Here is a 17,938-nt window from a genome sequence, read left to right as displayed (position 1 = left end):
ACGACTTGGCCGTGGAGATTGCCGGTTTTATAATAGCGCGAGGCGGAACCACTAGAACGAGAGCGTCCGCCTTCATCAAACCTTGTCGATTGTTGTTGTGGACGCCCATGGGCTAGGCGGGATCCGTTCGAGTCAACGAAGACATGCTTCTCCCCTGTGTTCGAGTCCCCGCCGTCTCCATGGGCTACGCGGCGTTACTCTCGCTGTTGGCAGTGGGGAATACCGCCTGGTGGGAGCGGGCCGGGGTTCCCTGGCTGTCTGTAGGGGGGCAGGCGGGCGTCCTGGTCATCGTCATCGTCATTGGTCTTCCAGCTTCGTTGGCTGTCAGGCTTGCACGTCGCAAGAGTTTTCCGGTCCGAAGTCATCATCAAGAAGGCATCCAGGAGATGGATGATTGGCTTATTTATGAGACGTGTCACGGGGCCACGTCGAAAGGGCAAGCCAATTGATTGGCATAATCCTCGTTTTGGCGGGACTATGCACTTGTGAGACGTGAGACGATCCTCTTGACTCTATGTGCTTTGACCGCACCAGGCATGTTGGGTAATTCTCAGAGTACCTTTCAAAGCCATAACATCGTCGTCTCGGTAGAGATACTTGCGAAACTGAGCAACATTGGTGACGTCCTGGTTGTCTCGAAGCGGTTGTTGTCCTGCATGTAGTGTTGTGGTGAGTGCGATCCGGAAGCTCATGCATAAGAAGCTAGCGTATCCGTAGGTGAGTAACTCTACTTGTCACTAACTATGTCGCTGGCGAGCTCCTAACCATTTAGAGAGCACCACTTGTTGCCATGTTCCCCATTATACCATGTACCAAGGATACTCCGGTGCTCATCAGCGGAGTCCATCCCGTCACAACTTGTCCTTCTGCTCCACGATGCGGTCCAGAACGGGTATCAGTGCTTCGCGAAACGCCATGGGATCATCGGACATGGCGAAATGGCTGAGACCGTCCAACACGATGAACTCGACGTTTGGAATGTGGCGCGCCACCGCGGGCGCGCCGTGCTCCTGGTCGTGAGCGGCGTGGTCGTACTCGCCACACAGTAGGAACACCGGCTTCGTGCCCTGGCGAATCTTGTGTCCGTTGCGCTTGAGATCGTGCCCGCGCGCAAAATAGTCGTTGTCGCCGGCATAGACGCCCGAGTAGTTGCTGGCATATATCCATTGCACTTCGTGGACGTTGGCCTCCGGGGCTATCGGGCCCGACGCGCCGATCATGTTGGCCGAGAAGAGGTGGGGCGAGATGGACGGCGTGCGGAAGAGGTCGTTGGAGAAGCTGGCCAGGGCCGGGGGCACGTCGTACCATCCGTTGAGTGAGATGAAGGCGCCGAAGCGGTCGTTGTGCTCCGCGGCGAGGTCGAGCGCCAACTGACCGCCGACGGAACAGCCCATGAAGAATGGCTGCTCTAGTTCCAGGGCGTCTGAGAACGCCACCACCCAGTTCATCAGGTACTCCAGGTCTGGGCTGTAAATCTTCTCCCACCAGCGGTCACCGGAAGGGGGCAACGATCTGCCGTGGTACGGCAAGTCGTAGGCGATGATGCGGAAGCGTTTCTGGACTTCGGGATCCGCGAGGAGGTAGCGATACTGGCGACTGTCGGCACCGGCGGTCGCTTGACAAAGGAGCGGAGTCGTCCCGGTCCCAGCCTCCTCGTAGTACATGCGCGCCTCCTGGCCGTTGGCCTTGACCCACACGTACCGACCGACGGCATTGTCGCTGTCGCGAAATGTTTCGACAAATGGCCGACGGTTCAGGGGCCGGACAGCCTGTACAAAGACGAAGAACAACCTCTGGAGTGCCAAAGAGTAAGGCGCAATGACCCCGATGAAGTCGCCGGTCGTCGTCAGGCCCGTGGTCTGGCCCATGGTGAGACTCTCATAGCCGGGCCACGGTCTCCCGCTCTCCTGAAGCTGAAATGCCGTGGACCAGAAGTCATCGCTTGCCGCGAGCGTCACGGCTGCTTCTCCCTGGGACTGTCGGACCTCGCTCACGCCAGACCCGGCGAAGACGAAGTCGACGGCTTCATGGCTGCTCTGGAAGCGGATGACTGCATTCAGACCTCTGGCTTCGTGGGTCAACTCGGCATCGGACTTGGCCGTGGACAATTTCTCGATGGAAGGAAACGTGGCCATGGTAAAAGGACGTGTGGCTACCTGCAGCGATTTATCCCTTCACCCGCATGGATATAAAGACTATATATCTCGTCATGGTAACTTTTTCAATCCCATCCCCACAGAAACGTGAGTGGGTGCCGTGCTGATTCCACAGGCGAGCATGAGTGCTGAGTACATCCTTCGCAAAACGCGGTTCGGGCTTGATGTCGTGGCCATCTTGGAGTCAGGTAACGTTGAGGGCTAAGCGTTCTTGTATCCGCATTCAGCTAGACGGGAATGAATCAGTGCCGTTGACCGACGTTGAGTCAAGTCACGACTGACATATTGGGCTTAGTGCACTCACGCCAACTCCTTTGGGCCAACAAGCCCGGACTCGTGACTTGGCAAAGCGCAATCTTTGGACTTTCCGACCTTGGGCAATAAGCCAATGTGGCAGAGGGTGCCGGGAAAATAGCCACTCCTGCGTTTCGAATAGGGTCGGCCTCGATTGCGCTCTTGCGAAGGCTGGTGGCTAAATGGCAGAAAATACAGGGTTTCGACCGTGGATTGTCAACCGTAGACCGTGAAGATCAACTATACAAAGACCCTACCTTTAACCCGAGTTTCCATGCCAGTGATATAGGGTGCCTCACGAAGGAAAGAGAGAGAGCAACGACTGCGGGAATCTCATCGACTGATTCGTAGTGATGCAGAGGCTCCCTACCCAATACACTGACTGCCTTGTACTTGCATGTTGAGATTCTTCCAGCCCAGCCTTTTCCAAGGTAGTGCGGATGATAGCATCAATAGAGCCACACGAGGGTTATTTTCAAGGATAGGAAATACAAGTGTAACGACAGCGCGTATGCGATATTTTTTATTCCCCAACTCCGACGGGCATGTAGTCAAAATGCCGGTGTTGGCCTACTCCAGGCAATATATTACCCTTATTCAATCCGCATCACATTCCGATTGTCGTCGACGCCCGTGCCTTGCACCACCGAGCCACTGACGAAGCCGTAGAACGGCAACTCGGCAAAGCGATCGACATAACCATGCCACGTAGGAAGGGTGAGCTCGTCGCCTCTGAAATAGGTCACCGAGCCTCCAGTAGCAACCTCCGTCTTCGTGACCTTTGTCTTCACCCCGCTACCACCGCCCTGGAATGGAGTATACACTGGGTACTGGGCATCGGCAACGCCGGGCTGTCCCACCGCGCCCACGTACCGCTCATACATAATGCCCGTCTCTGGTGGAAGTTTTGGGATCACGGAGCCGGACGTCGCCTGTTGTTCTGGGCCTTTGGAGGCCGAAGTCGCGGCGAGACCATCGAGACCAATTTCCACAAACGTCTTGCCTCTCCAGGAGAAGGTGAGGAGGGCTTTGTCGTCGATCTTTCTGAAATCAATTTCGGCATACAACTTGGCCATTCCAGAGTCGTCGTGACCGCCGAGAATGGCGTCCGTCTGATCCTCGATCATCATGACAAGATAGATGCCATGGAGGACCTCACCGTTCTTCTTCGTGTAGTCGACATTGTGCAGCATTAGTGCCGTATGGTGGTATCCGGCTCCTCCCAGCCAGTCCAGTCCATCTGTCTTGCCACTCGCCCACGAGGCTTCGGCGACAGAACCTGGAGATCTGAATTTGAAACCCTCGGGAAGGAAGCCGTCGAGGACGGTGCGTGAGGTACGAAATCGTATCGTATAGCGAGTCCAGGTGACATGGTCCTGTGGCCTCCGTATCTTGCCCGAGGCGTGTTGACGCAGGGAGGGATAGAGGCCCAGTTGGATGGGTTGACGTAGCCAGTTCTTGCGATTGTGCTGGATGAAATACCTTTGGGCAGCTTGCCTGGCTGAGTCCCAGGCATCGTGTCCAAACAGGGTGCGTTGGAAACTTTTTGCCGGAATTAGTCGCATTCTTCAAGATGGGTCAGCAGACTCACCTTTCGTATTCGGTCTCCTGCCCAGGAGTTGATACCCCATTTATTGCTCGGAGGCGATGCTCACTGCGCTGTACTTCTTCAACGCGCCTCCGTCGAAGTTCTTCGAAGAATTGGAGTGCAGATGACACCGCATCCGGCGACGTTGCGGCAGGCATGATCGCAGCGAGTGCCGCAGCGTCTTCAAGGGCTTGGCTTGGACCATGTATCCATGATGTACCCAAGGGGTGTGCAGCGTCGCCGATGAGAATCGATCTTCCGTGACTCCATCGGAATGGGGCCGAAGTCTCGTAATGATTCCACGCGGAAAAGGTCGATTCTTCAGCCAGAGATATAATGTCTTTGGCGCTTGAGTCAAAGTCCTCGAACAGATCGAGCAACTGCTTCTTTGCCGCCGCAAAGCTCGAGTCTGCAATCACATCAGTTACAAAACGACCTTGAGTGAAATATGTGCAGCCTGGGTCTCGTGGTTCTAGAGACAGCCTGCCGATGAAAGGGTGCAACTCACCGCGATTTGGTGGCAAGCTTGGACAAGTCGCAATGACATTGACCGCGGCCTCATTCGAAAGCGGGAACTGTACACCACAATCAGCCACGACTCGGTCTTTAGAAACGAAAAAAAGCATTGTCGTACGAGATACAGCCGCCGTCCCTTGCCAACCCAGGAAAACCCCTGTCCCTGCTCATGGACATATCTCGCCAAGTTCGGATTTGCAGACAACAGCTTCTTGCTCAGTTGAAAGCTATAGGTGCTCTCCCCACTGTCGTTCAGCTTTGTATCCGCGCCTGCGACTGCAGCCCGAATCGTAGACTGTAAGTCTGTCAGCAACACTTTGCAAGCAAACAAGTCCCAGTGAAGACCGGGTTTTCTTACATCCACGCCGTCGGCGCCGATCAAAACGTCAGCTTGGAGCTTCCTACCGCCAGCCAATTCGATAGAGGCGGAGAGCGGATCGACCTTGACAACATTGCTTGTCGTGCGTAAGGTGATTGGGTGGTTGTTGGTCTGTCCGGCCTCTTTCAGCCTGGCCAACAGCGCATTGTGTAGACTTTTGCGTGAAACGATAACCCAGGGCTATTTGACCAGTCAGAAAGACAGTACGCATGTCAAAGAAATGGACATGATAGGGTGTTTACATGTTGCCATAGTTGTGCCGTTGCAGTGTTGTCGATGTGCTGCACAGGATTTCCGGACGCATCTTGCTCGCTCATCTATATGAATTTCAGTCGTGCCACCCTCTGGAGGCCATGGCCAGTGCAATGAGTAACATACGCCATTGTATGCAGCCAGGCTGCCATTCACGTAGACACCAAACCGCCAAACGATGCCGCTGGCATGAGGCATGAGATTGACACTTGCGCCATCCTCATTCGACAGGTCAGACTTTTCTACAACCTTGTCCCACTTGAGTCAACAACCACTAGGCCATGGGTGATGTTTCGAGGGATAGATCGCCATACAGTGACATGGTGGCCTTGCTGCTGCAGACCAATGGCCGCCGACAAGCCCGCTATACCAGCGCCCACGACGACGATTCTGAGCCCGTCTTGCGCGTCTCTTTCAACCCCAAACCCACTGAGCTCCTTGGCCGCGCCGTTTCGAGTATCAGTACCACCGTTGGGAGGTGTGAAATACGACATGCTGCGGGCGGGCAGTTGCTGTTTGAACCTGGCGTGTTTCGTGTTCGGAAAGAAACAAAAAAAGTCAACGCTTCCCAGTCGCGAGGCAGAAGAAATTTCGGGCGACGAGACCCGCAGCGTCTTCATGTCCAGGGAGGACAGAGAAAGAATCCGGAGTTTCTGCTTGATTTATTATGAGGATCAAAAATCACATGGGACCATTGTCAGTTCGGGACGGAAGATGAACAGTATCTTCCCCCGCAACCAGGCTCGGACATGTTCGTTAGACGTCTTCCTCCCAGGATGATTCTTCAAGCTTAACTCCGGGACTGAGCGAGTTTGCATCGACGGTTTCAGTTTGAACAATGTGCCTGCATCGGGACGAGAAGTGTGAATGCGACCCGTCATGGGGATCCGAGACGGGGCGAGGTTTGCGAGGTCATTGAGGGCAAACAAGGAAAGGAAATCAATCAATGACTCAACCCTCCAAAGCTCCATTTTGTTGCTGAATCGTTGCAAACAAGTCCCCAATTCGCCCAAGCCAGTTGGTACTCGGCTTGCTTGGAAAATATTAGAACCCGAATAGGTCAGGAAAAGGGTATAGTCAGCGCTAGATATTCCAGTCTCGTTGAATGTTTCGTCATTAACTATTCGAGCGACAGATTTTTGGGAGACTACGAAGCAAAGGCAGGCCCCGTCAATTCGTGCACCAATAACCAATGATCATAAGCATTCAGATGTCAAGATGAGAAGCCGACAGCAGAGAAGGACCAGATCTACCCTTTTTGAGAATAGAACAGAATAGTCCATCGCAGAGCAATCCAAGAACAGTGCGCAATCCCTGCGCCTCCCATTTCACAATAGGACGACAATGCTCCGAAATGGGGGCATCCACATGCCTATTTCCAATGCTGACTCGCCCAAGGGCGAGGCGTCATTCGAGCGTGAATAAAACGGCATCCAGGTCCATGCCATCCACGACTTCTGGGAACGCTTTTATGAAATCCAAAGTCAAGCCCCAGCCATCCAGGCGAGTGAACGTCTCGAGAAAAGCTGGCAGGATCGTCAACCGGCCATCTTGATCCATTTCCACAATTTCCTTCCCCCATGGCCATCTCACTCTTGCGCAACACGACAAGGCCGTCATGACACTGCGGTGATCAAAAGACGGATCCTTCAACATGTATCTTCGCACAGTGTTCGTGCGCATAGCCGGCCACCACATCATGTCGAAGCAGGCTGGATGGCTCTCCGTTACTTGGATTGGAGTTGGTCGGAGGAATGCGGGAAGCAAGTCGAACGTCGTTTTGCTGGGGCAGTACCTCCATTTGTAGAAGGCGTACAAGAGCCAGCCGTTGGCTAACCGCTCAGTCTCGGCAACGCGAGATTTGCGACAGGATTTGTGTATTTCATTTGCCAGGAGATTCTGTCGTGAGCCAAACAGGAGTTCTGCAGGGTCAGGAATCAGTGGCGCCGCGACAATCAGATCAGTGAGGGAGCTCAACGGCGCAAACTCCAGGCAAAGAGGATGGTAAATGTCGTCATTGGGCAGTATATTCCATTGAGAGCTTGTGTCGGGAAAATTGCAGGCTTCAGTCGGAGACCTGCTGTCCAGAGGCTGTGACCGGCGAGCATGGCTATCGACATCCTCACTTGCTGGCAAGAGTTGACCTTCCATGTCCTGGAGTCGTTGCACCCAAGAACTCGCGAGCTGAGTTCGGCGACCAGCGGCTCTAACTTGAGGAATGGAGCTTTGAAACGGGGAAACGGCGTCACCAGACGCTGGAGACTGAGTCAGAGCCCTATAATCAAGGCTTCTGTCGCAGAAAAGCCCGGCACTTCGCTGGGATGTGGTCCCCGCTCTGATAACTGACGCCGAGTAGTCTATGCTGTTCTCTGAGAGAGAGCCTGGAGTCGCAACAACTGCGGTAGTAGTAAGTCGATTAGAAGGCTGAGCGCACGGTGAGCGTGTGTCAGCCACCGCAATGGTTTGGGCTCTAGTACTTGGTGGTACACTTGTGACGCGGGCCAACGGGTCGGCGTCATGTCCTAGATCCTCGAGGGTCGCGTTCATTTCATCCACAGACGAATCCCCGCCCTCTGGCAAAGATCCGCCCGTGACTTGTGATAAATTCTGCCGGACTCTTCGTGCAAAGGCAGACAGATTCTCGCACCTTGCCCGCAATGTGGTGTTTTCGTGCTTGAGAGCCTTTATTTCCTCTTTTAGCGCCTCAATAGAGCTCTGACCACCGCCATGATGATGCTCTTTGCATAGCGCAACCTGTTCTTCCAGCTCCTTGACGTGAAGATCTCGTCTCTCGCGTAACTTTTGTTGAGCGCGTCGATCTCGCTGGCGCTTTTTCTCCACGGCTGTCAGATCAATTGACCCGGACTCATGTTGCTGGAAAGTGGTGAACATGTTCCCAAAGGACAGCGGTTGCAATTGCACAAATAATTCAAAGAGATGCAATGCAGGTCCGGCAGCAGTAGAAGTACGCACGTTTCTCAGACCTGTTGTAGTCCCGGGGTGTGGGGGGAAGTTACACAAGAGCAAAAAACTCGTTCTACCTTCGTGCCCTACGAGTAATAAGCACTCAGTACTTCAGTACGGGTCCAACAGCTTGAACAGAGTCGAGATAACCAGCCCCCGCAGTGCGGAGAGTTCCTTTTTGGCGGGGAATTCCTGAAAACAAGCACCGCCGCACTGGGGTAGGTCCAGAACATTCTCGTGACGATGATTCATTGCCCGAGTACCACATCGGGTCAAGTGTCACGGCAACGCGTTGCCCACGTGAGTCAGGGGCTGTCCCATCTGGTCGTACCATCGCTCGGCGAACAATCCTGTACCTGGGGTCGATTAACTGCAAAAGTACGGAGTAAATGGTGAGTAGGACATGCTGCAGGGCATTCAGGGGAAGAACTGCGTTTTTAGAGGGCTGATAGTCCCAAATTCAGTTCAGAGCAATCTCACTCTTGGAAATATCGGCCCCCCTCCTCCTTCCGCCGACCTCACGCCATATAACACCACATTAATAGCGACTTACCACGAATCAAGAGAATCAAGAGAGTCAGGACTGGAACATATGTAGGATTTGCTGCTACAAGGGTATTTATTCACATATCTTCAATACCGCGAGTACTTTACAGTCTTCAGTCCCTGACCCAGTCCAATTTCCAACTCGGCTACTCTCTCACAAAGGAGCTGGAAATCCACCCACGGGCGCAAGGCAACCTATCTAGGCCTTGTCTGAAGTTTGCTCCTCTTGTTTATCAGCCGAGTTGACCTTCAGCTCGACATGATTGTCTGTGTTCTTGTCGTTGAAGTCCTTGATGAAACAGGCAGTTGCCGTGCAAATGACGGAGAATGCGATCGAGACAAAGAAGATGGTCTTGAACGAATCCCTATATGCTTTCTTGGTTGCCCGGCCCACGGCCTCCAGAATTGCAGGTGTGATACCGGGTACGGCGGCGATGGCGGGCGGGTCATTTGTGCCGAGAGCTGAGAGTAGACTGACGAGGGAGGTTTGCGGAAGACCTGTCTCCAGGGCAGCCGCCGACACATCCTTCGGAATGTTGTCTGTGAGTCCATTGTTCAGGATGGTGATGTATATCGCGGCTGTAGGAAAGAAAACTTAGCATCATTACAGGCGGTCGGCAACAACAAGGCATTAAATACTTACACACGACAGATCCCATGAATTGACGAGCAGCCCCGGCAAGTCCGAAAGCGGAGCCACTGTCCAGCTTGTTAGTTCAACTTTCAAAAAAAAAAAAAAAAAAAAAGCAACACGTCGTGAAATGGAAACGGGGAGAGACGTACAGGAGGCGCGGCGGAACCTGTGTTGCTAGACAAAGCTGCATACAAAGTGTTCCACAAGTCAAGAAGGCAACGCTGATGGCGAGGAAAGCAGTCGACATGACTTTGGTATGCTCGGTGGTCGCCGCCATGGCAGCCGTGATGGCACCCTGGCAGATAGTGTAGAAAACAGCCTGCCACTTGTAGTGACCGATCCGCTGGGCAATGGGAGGGAAGATCAAGCTGACAATGGTCGACACTGTCGGAGAGGCCATCTGATAATAGCTGGCAGTCTGAGCGCTGGTGGTGAAGAGTGAGGAGATGATCAGGGGCCAGATGATGTTCATGGCATAGTAAGACATTGCCGACGTGGCGATGGCGATGGCCGGTATAACGAATCTAAAAAGAACAGTCAGTCTCGGTTCAAGAATCGTCATCAATCTTCCAAAAACTTACCCTCGAACCATTTTCATAAGCTCAAGCGAGATGAGTGGGATCTTTGGTATTGCCAGTGACTCCCAGAGGCCGAAGCCGACGAGTCCAAGTCCCCCAATGACGATGGTGCAGATGACACGGGCCGATTTCCACGGATAATGCGATCCTCCCCACTGCAGTCCGAGCAGCACCGATACCAAGGACCCGGCCAACAGTATGACACCAACCCAGTCGAAGTGACGAAGCTCATATTTGACGCCTTTGTGGAGTTCCTCGCTGTCGCTCATCTCTGCTCCTTTCGGTGGAAAGTACACAAGCAGCAGGCCTATGAAGACAACCCCGCAGAGCCCAACCATCACCCACCAGCAGCCTCTCCAGCCTATAGCGTAATGATCGACGAATGACCCAGCTGGCGTCTTGTTTAGTAGAACGTCCACACACAACTGAGAAACCTGGTACCGTACCAATCAAGGGCGCAAACTGAGTAGGGAGAATCAAGGCTCCAGTGACGCCTATACACTGGGTGATTAGGACCTGACGCACGAATAATGGGCCAAAAATGGCTCACCAATTCCAAAAGACTTGTATCTGTTTGGTAACAGCTCGGTCACTGCTGCAATACTAAGTTGATTGCCTGCATTCGCAACACCAGCAAGTACGCAGCCCGCAATGAGCGCGTTTATCGACTGAGCTGTGGCCGCTACGATCGACGCAACGACACCAATCACATTCGCTAACCTACCAAGTCAGCCAAAAATCACTTGTTATGAAGGGGGGAATAGGCTTGACGGACCGATGAGAAAGATGTAGCGCCGACCGAGAATGTCAGACCATCTGCCCCAGATCGAGAACATGACAGTTGCCGCCGTGATGACTGAGATTGGGACCCATGAACCATTTGTCGAGTCTTTTTTCCGGTCAGCGCATGCACAGAAACCCAGCAGCTGAGCTTTGGGGGAAAAGGGGAAAGCCCACTGAAATGAGTGTTGTATTCCGTCACAAGCAACGATGCGAAGAGCAAAAACCCGATGGCTTCGGAATAAGCAAGGCCCAGGAACTGATGACAGTTTAGTGATATGAGCTTCGGGGATTTTTGACGGGTCACAGACCAAGATGCTGAGAACCACGCGCCCGGTGAACACCTCACGAAGGGTCAAGGAATCTTCGTGGGCTCCCTTTTGCGCAATGTCCGTGGAAGATTTCTCCCATGCTGCGGCGTGCTCTTCCTTCGTATGGTCGTTGGAAGAGCTCTCGGACCCGGCCTCGCGCTCATAGTGGACGATGACATCTTTGTTGTCCATGACTGCGGTTCAATGGCTGTGACTAACGTGCTGGGGGTTGGAACGTCTCGGAGAGGAAGGCTCCCAGGCCAAAAACCGTCGCTTGGAGAGCAGTTGCAGCTTCTTAAATACCTAGACAAGGGTGGAATACGAATAGAAACGCATCGCAATCAGATTACAGACGTGTGGAGCGAAAAATTCCTCTTGTAAGCATAGCGTACTTTGTAAGAATCGGTTGGACTCTGCTAATACATGAAGCGGGTTTGTTCCAGGTGTCCTGGTGGGGCAATGACAAAGTGATTCTGTCCCAAAATGGTTAGTTTAGTGCAAATTGGCCCGCCGCGCAAATGGAGCATCTGATCCTATTGGCTGGGCTGCTTGACTACGCGAAAAGTTCCCACGGGGTCGCCAAGTTCTGGGGTATGGGCGGAGTATGTACATCGTATGTACTCGTACTGTGGTACGAAGCTAGTCTTGCCTTAGAGCCTGCGAACTCCTGGGTTGAAGCCTGACTCATGGGGTGCTGAGACGAGCGGGGCAATCGAAGACGGACGTAAATGACGATGTCAGTGCCAACTACTCGTACAGGTCCAGATTAGGCCGTCCGATGGCTAGCACTTGTTTCTTTGGCACCAGCCCGGATGTCTGCCGCGGACCAGGCTGGGAGCCATTCCAACCGCTTACAGCGCGTTAGTTATGTGTCGGCTTGGGCTTGTCGACTTGTAGTTGAACTTCTCAATAGTTGAAAAATGCAGATTTGTTCATCACAGACGCATTCATCAACGACTGTGGGTCAGGAAGCAGAAGACTTTCAATGTCATCGGTATGATGGTTCGTCTTCTTGGTCAGTGGACTGCTGCTCACCCAGGTTCCAGATCCGGCGACGGCAACAATCCTTGGCCAGGTGGCCGACTGCGACCTGCAGGACTTCCAACATGCCATACAGAGCGCCCATGACGCGCAACCGCGGTTCTTTTACGGCACAACAGCATCTGCTCGAGGTGCCATGTTGGGACGTTGGTACGACCTTATCCTTGCCAATCAAGAAGATCGTAAGTCAAAAATAAAACCCCCCAGTGGAGTACCAATGCGACGTATAAGTTGAGACGCTTTGCAGTCGCCGTGATACTTTGTCCTGAGAACGGCAAGACTCTGGCAGAGGCAAGATCCGAAGTTCTCTATGCGGCAAGTTTCTTCTCTTGGTTTGCAGAAGAGGCGACCCGCTCGTACGGGGTCACCATTCCCTCGTCCTATCCCAACACGTCGCTCTCAACAATTCGCGAACCCGTGGGAGTCTGCGGCATCATAACTCCATGGAATTTTTCCGTAAACTCGCGAGGGTAGGTGCCTGAGGTACAGTAGGTAGTGGTGGGCATCTGAGGTGGGACTTGGTGGATAATGAGCATCCTCATGAGTAAATCAGCAGGGTTAATGAGTAGATATTTTGATAGGATAACGCTAATAACCTGGCTCCTTCGCTCCTATCGTAACTTTGAGACAGATAATATACGAACAAGACTGAAAAAAAAAGGGCCTGGAATATTACAGGTATTGAATGAAATCTATTTGCACAACACTGCCGACGAGTCGTCGGGTGGAATACAAGAGCAATGTCGCACCGAGTCACTCAAGAGCTTGCCTGGGCCCTCAACCCCTAGAAGATACAATTCTCGTGTTCGTCTATCGATGAAAGGGAGAAAAATACATGGCATCGGATTTGCTATCGACAATGTAATTCCCAATTTATGCGAACCAGCCCTTTCCACCAACCGAACAAAGGACTCGGTGAAATCCACCATTCACTCCGGCAGGCAATACTCTACCGCGGCACGGGCGTGATATTCAGCATCAGTTGTGGCTTGACCCAAGCAACTGTTGGGCGATGCGCTTTCATCCAATCCTTGGACTCGGGAGCGATCTCGAAGTCAAAATTCCACAACAGCCTGGTCAACAGCAGTCGTACCTCAACCCAAGCAAGACTATTTTTTGGCTCGGTCAGTGATTGAACAGTGGTATGGAGAGTAAGGAAGTCCATGGACTCACGGCTTTCCGAGACAACTGCGCGGTCCGTACGAAAACGGTTGCGAAGCTTCCAGATTGTCGTTCAAGTAGGGCTCATACTCCGGTGAGCCAAGCTGGCTCGCCAGCCAGCGCTCAGGCACAAATTGATCCGGGTTGTGGAAATTCGCCGGCGAGCGGGTGCAAGAGTAGGGAGCAACCCCGATCAGGGTCTTGCCTGGTACGTACTGACCGAGAATTTGAGCGCCCTCGGCCGGAGTGACACGAGGGATCGTCCCGGGAGTGGGCACGTATATTCTGAATGTCTCCTTCAAGACAGCATTCGTGTATGGAAGCGCCGCGACAGCCTCATTGGTCATTTGGTCCTCGGAGGAGAAGGTCGACCTGATTTCTTCGGCTGCCTTTTTGTACGTCGAGGGGTTCATGCAGAGATAGTAGAGGGATCCGGAGATCGCTGACGTTGTAGTCTGTGGTATGAAAGTTAGCCAACAGCGTGTGAACACAATGACCGGGGTCTTCTTGCCTCGGCACCGGCCGTCAGCAGCATTCTCCCCTCAATGGTCACCTCTTCATGGGAGATCTTGGATTTTGCCTCCTTGTCTTCCATGACGTAGCTAAAGAACAAGCCAGATGATGCTACCCCCGACTTCATTTGCTCGACGACTCGTGTAACCTGTTCGGTCGCATGCTGATTGAACGCCTCCATTGTGTTAACGGCGCCAGCAGGAGTAAAAACAGCCAGCAATCTCTGCAAACGATACTGCTGGGCAAATTGGGAGACTGGAATGTATGCGACAGAGTCTATCAGAACATTGACCAAGTCTGGGGTCTTTGAATCCTGCAGCGCGTTGAACGACTGTCCGAAACAGAAATGACCCAGGGCATCAACGGTGAAGCGGTTGACCCAGGTGATGATATCCTCAGGTGCCTTCCCGGCGCGCTCTCGAAGTCTCAAGATGAGAATGTCAAGGTATGAGTTGAGTAGAGGAGACTGATCACGCAGCGCGCGCTCCGAGAACGCAGGCAAGAGGGCTCGTCTGATCCGTCGGTGCCTGGGTGTATCTGAGACTGTCATGGGCCATTCCTTAGGGTTTGGGTCTTGCGGAATGCCAAATCCTCGGTGCAAGTCCTTCAGGTACTCGTGGGTACCGGTGCCAAAATAAATTTCCTTCCATGCCGCCCCCGAGTTGTACGAGAGTTGATTGGGACCGATTCGAACAACAGGACCATATCTCTGATGAAGCTCGTGGATTTTAAACGGCAAACATAGACGGAGATTGTAGTAATTCCAGGGAATATTGCTGATTGCCCACAACTTTGGCCCGGGGTATCGACGAAGAGGGTGGAAGAAGAGGTTGTAGAATACAACTCCCACCAAACTCACGAGGACCTGTTCGGGAGTCAGTAATCGAGACGTCAGATATGCTCACGGCGACGAGACTTACGAGTGTAAAGGCCACTTCGCTGAGGAGGAAGGCAGAAGGAGCCATGCTTTTTTCACCCGTGAGAACGGAACAGAAAAGGCCAAAGCTCGTGATGTTTCGAAAAGATACGAATCGCGCCTTTGCAGACTGCAAATACTCAACAGCGGTCGGTCCATCTTTAATATCGAGCGTATTATACTGTGGCAAGACCTGTTGTCCAAAAAGACGGAACCTTCTCTTCCCCCACCATACTCAGCCAAGAATCAGGTCATCCAACCCACGACTTTGTAATGGAGCTGACTCTTACCATTGATGGAAGTGAGGTGAAGAGGAACTGACTCAGTCCTCCGAGTCTCGAAGAGGTAACAGACAATTTACAGTCATTTCGCGACCTTTCGCACCTTTCTCCATGCACTTTTGTCGAATGGTCTCCTCTGTGGGAGTATGAATCGCGTAGAGACCGGGATGTTGATCGGCCTAACTGGGTCCCGTATAGCACAGTGCACAGTAAATATCAGGTAACGTGGAGACATTAGTATTCGCTACCGAAATAGGGCATAAATGCCAAGGCGCTAAGGGACTATAGCCCATTTCTCCACCTCGGCGTTGGGGCTCCCAGAGCGAGTCATTGCATCCACTTCCGCTTTTGGGGTTAGTAAAGTCCCTAAATCCGAGTTGTTGTTACCTTACGCGTACTTCCTGCAGTCTGTAGCAAATTCACCGTGAGTGCAGTGAAATCATGTTCGTTGCGAGCTGTAGCGAGACTCATACGTCCGTTGGAAGAAGCTGGTCATTCGGCCACGATGTTTAACGCCGATATTGTCGGTGGAAGATTGACAATCAATATTCCATCGCCAGGTTGTCGTTGTCGAGTCTAGAAGTACTCTACGTTTCACCATTCTAACTCTGTTGTTGTAACTGCTTTCATACTTGAAGCACCTAGCTTGGAGTCACAGCGTTCACAGCCATCATGGGTTCCATACCGGCTTTCGAGACAAGACTGTTCATTGACGGGCAGGTAAGAATCACACACGCTATTGGCCTGACCCATTTCCGTACTTACGAGTTGGCGAGTAGTATGTCAACTCCAAGTCAGCTACGCGCATGTCGTGCTACACGCCTACGGACAATACACCTGTTACAGAGGAGCTCCATGTGGCAGAGAAAGATGACGTGGACGACGCCGTCAATGCTGCGAGAGCTGCGTTCAAACTCTGGAAGGAGACTTCGTCTGCTACTCGGGCTGCGCTCCTGCTCCGAATCGCAGATCGCATCGAAGCCCATGCGAAAGAGTTTGCACGCCTCGAAGCACTGTGTACAGGGAAGCCAGTAGCGCAGTCACTGGGATTTGAGGTGCCCATGGCCGCAAATGTCTTCCGGTGTGAGTAGTCCCGAATATGACATTGGACATAAACCAAGAATTGACACGCCCCCTTTAAGATTACGCTGGCTGGTGTGACAAGCTCTCTGGCGAAGCGTGGCCGCAGGAAGGCACCGGCTTCCTCAGAATGACCAGGCGAGAGCCATTAGGCGTGTGCGCTGCCGTGAACGCTTTCAACGGACCACTTGTGATGATTGCCATGAAAGGTGCCCCCTGTCTCGCAGCTGGTAACACCATGATTGTGAAATCAAGCGAAAAGACGCCACTCACCACCGTCTACTTTGGCAAGATCTTACAAGAGGCTGGGGCACCAGACGGAATCATGAACCTGATTACTGGCCCCGGCTCAACTGGAGCTCTATTGGCTTCACATCTCGGCATTGATAAGATCTCCTTTACCGGAAGTTCGGCAACTGGGAAGAAGATCGCTCAGATGGCTTCGACCAGTAACATGAAGAAAGTCACGCTGGAACTGGGAGGCAAGAGTCCGAGTATTATATTCGATGACGCACAATTGGATAATGCTGCCCAGTGGTGCATGCAGGGTATTCTCGGCAACAGTGGTCAAGCCTGTATTGCAAGCTCCCGTGTGTACGTCCAAAAGGGCGTCAAGGAAGTTTTCGTCGCCAAACTTAAGGCCCTGTTCGAACAGATGACGCCTGCCTTTGGGCAAGATGCAAATTCAGACGATACACGCTTTCCGCCATTGGCAGATAAGGTCCAGTTTGACCGAGTGCAATCGTACATGGACATCGGGTCCCGCGAGGGCACGCTCGTGACAGGGGGCAAACCAATATATGACAAGGTAAGTTCCCACCTTCAATCGTCGTCAACAACGGGGCGCCGTGGCTAATCAAACTGTTCAAAGGGCTGCTGGATTGCGCCGACCATCTTCGTCGACACGAAGCCATCTGCAAGGATATACAAAGAGGAGATATTCGGTCCTGTGGTCGTGGTGAACGAGTTTGAAGAGGAAGAGGACGTGCTAAACCGTGCCAATGATACCGAGTTCGGTCTGGCAGGTGCTGTTTTTACACAGGACGTCAACAGAGCGATGCGCATTGCTGCAAAAGTGGAGGCAGGCACAGTCTGCATCAACTGTTGCACTATGGTTGACGTGACTGTACCCTTTGGTGGTATGAAGCAGAGCGGCTGGGGCAGGGAGTTGGGAAAGGTACGTTTTCTGTCACGTCTCTCCAATCTGTATCTTCATTGGCTTTATTGTGTGTGTGACGCGGTGAAAAACTCACTGACTGACTGACGGGCGTCTTCCAGATGGGCATCGAGGCTTACACTGACGTCAAGACCATATTTCTCAAGTAAGTGCCCAGTGCTGACCGGGGTGCGTGAAAATGATAATCTGACATTGTATGCCCAGCATGACATATTGATGTCGAAGATACATGTTGCATTTTACTTGGCAACATGAGTTGTGTCACGGGCTCCTGTCTCTAGATTTGAGGCTGTGCTTGAAATGAATGGGCATTACAATTGTCGCTGAAGAGCATCCAAGCTGCCTTTTTCTTTTGAAAGAGATAGACAGCGTCAGAGTGCCCAAGGCTTGCGGGGATATCAGCAGCGGAGAGGTCACCTTGAAGGGATCCAATTGGCAGAGAACGCAGACGTGAATGAGAAGTTGGAGCTTCAAGTGGGCCACTGGGCCGTCCTCGGTACAAAGTGTTGAGTTATTAATATTCCGTATCGATCAGAAATAAATGATTCAGCACCCACGTGGTACATCCGACGAATGCCCCGGCTATGTGACTCGGGAGAGGAATGCAACAGCTCGCTATGCACCATGTATATCTCGGGGCCATGCACATTTATCTCCATTGTTCGGTTCGGTGGCTCTGTTCTTCCGATGCCGACAGCGTCCAGTCCGGCATCTCATAAACACAGGTGCAACAACCGGAATTCAGCTTTCTCGTTTCCATTGAAGACAGTT

The 17,938-nt window shown here is 52.6% G+C and overlaps 7 protein-coding genes across 7 annotated transcripts; 2 read left to right on the top strand and 5 right to left on the bottom strand.

Annotated features, from left to right (window-relative positions):
* Positions 1 to 851: 851 nt before the first annotated feature.
* Positions 852 to 2,135, bottom strand: AYO21_09488 (hypothetical protein; the record flags this gene model as incomplete). The annotated part of the gene is made up of 1 exon (XM_022659422.1): positions 852 to 2,135. The coding sequence occupies one exon, from the start codon at positions 2,133 to 2,135 to the stop codon at positions 852 to 854; it is 1,284 nt and encodes a 427-aa protein (XP_022508275.1).
* Positions 2,136 to 3,043: 908 nt separating this feature from the next.
* AYO21_09487 (hypothetical protein) lies at positions 3,044 to 5,679 on the bottom strand (the record flags this gene model as incomplete). The annotated part of the gene is made up of 8 exons (XM_022659421.1): positions 3,044 to 3,992; positions 4,042 to 4,447; positions 4,547 to 4,613; positions 4,673 to 4,849; positions 4,913 to 5,113; positions 5,176 to 5,250; positions 5,312 to 5,443; positions 5,500 to 5,679. The coding sequence occupies 8 exons, from the start codon at positions 5,677 to 5,679 to the stop codon at positions 3,044 to 3,046; spliced, it is 2,187 nt and encodes a 728-aa protein (XP_022508274.1).
* A 913-nt stretch (positions 5,680 to 6,592) lies between these two features.
* On the bottom strand, positions 6,593 to 8,077 carry AYO21_09486 (hypothetical protein; the record flags this gene model as incomplete). Its single annotated transcript, XM_022659420.1, has 1 exon — positions 6,593 to 8,077. The coding sequence occupies one exon, from the start codon at positions 8,075 to 8,077 to the stop codon at positions 6,593 to 6,595; it is 1,485 nt and encodes a 494-aa protein (XP_022508273.1).
* Positions 8,078 to 8,894: 817 nt separating this feature from the next.
* Positions 8,895 to 11,190, bottom strand: AYO21_09485 (hypothetical protein; the record flags this gene model as incomplete). Its single annotated transcript, XM_022659419.1, has 9 exons — positions 8,895 to 9,274; positions 9,339 to 9,394; positions 9,479 to 9,853; positions 9,911 to 10,298; positions 10,354 to 10,401; positions 10,458 to 10,622; positions 10,683 to 10,796; positions 10,865 to 10,946; positions 10,999 to 11,190. 9 exons carry the CDS (start codon positions 11,188 to 11,190, stop codon positions 8,895 to 8,897), a joined length of 1,800 nt encoding a protein of 599 aa, XP_022508272.1.
* A 326-nt stretch (positions 11,191 to 11,516) lies between these two features.
* Positions 11,517 to 12,513, top strand: AYO21_09484 (hypothetical protein; the record flags this gene model as incomplete). The annotated part of the gene is made up of 6 exons (XM_022659418.1): positions 11,517 to 11,600; positions 11,653 to 11,722; positions 11,806 to 11,858; positions 11,912 to 11,957; positions 12,045 to 12,221; positions 12,287 to 12,513. 6 exons carry the CDS (start codon positions 11,517 to 11,519, stop codon positions 12,511 to 12,513), a joined length of 657 nt encoding a protein of 218 aa, XP_022508271.1.
* A 475-nt stretch (positions 12,514 to 12,988) lies between these two features.
* Positions 12,989 to 14,678, bottom strand: AYO21_09483 (hypothetical protein; the record flags this gene model as incomplete). The annotated part of the gene is made up of 4 exons (XM_022659417.1): positions 12,989 to 13,112; positions 13,213 to 13,655; positions 13,754 to 14,578; positions 14,634 to 14,678. The coding sequence occupies 4 exons, from the start codon at positions 14,676 to 14,678 to the stop codon at positions 12,989 to 12,991; spliced, it is 1,437 nt and encodes a 478-aa protein (XP_022508270.1).
* A 904-nt stretch (positions 14,679 to 15,582) lies between these two features.
* AYO21_09482 (hypothetical protein) lies at positions 15,583 to 17,384 on the top strand (the record flags this gene model as incomplete). Its single annotated transcript, XM_022659416.1, has 6 exons — positions 15,583 to 15,630; positions 15,690 to 15,993; positions 16,053 to 16,798; positions 16,862 to 17,167; positions 17,269 to 17,312; positions 17,372 to 17,384. The coding sequence occupies 6 exons, from the start codon at positions 15,583 to 15,585 to the stop codon at positions 17,382 to 17,384; spliced, it is 1,461 nt and encodes a 486-aa protein (XP_022508269.1).
* Positions 17,385 to 17,938: the final 554 nt, after the last annotated feature.

The sequence above is a fragment of the Fonsecaea monophora genome (assembly GCF_001642475.1).
Source record: "Fonsecaea monophora strain CBS 269.37 chromosome Unknown Scaff94, whole genome shotgun sequence".
Classification (NCBI taxonomy): domain Eukaryota; kingdom Fungi; phylum Ascomycota; class Eurotiomycetes; order Chaetothyriales; family Herpotrichiellaceae; genus Fonsecaea; species Fonsecaea monophora.
Note: the sequence above shows the minus strand (reverse complement) of the source record. Positions and strands in the feature narration are given on the sequence as shown.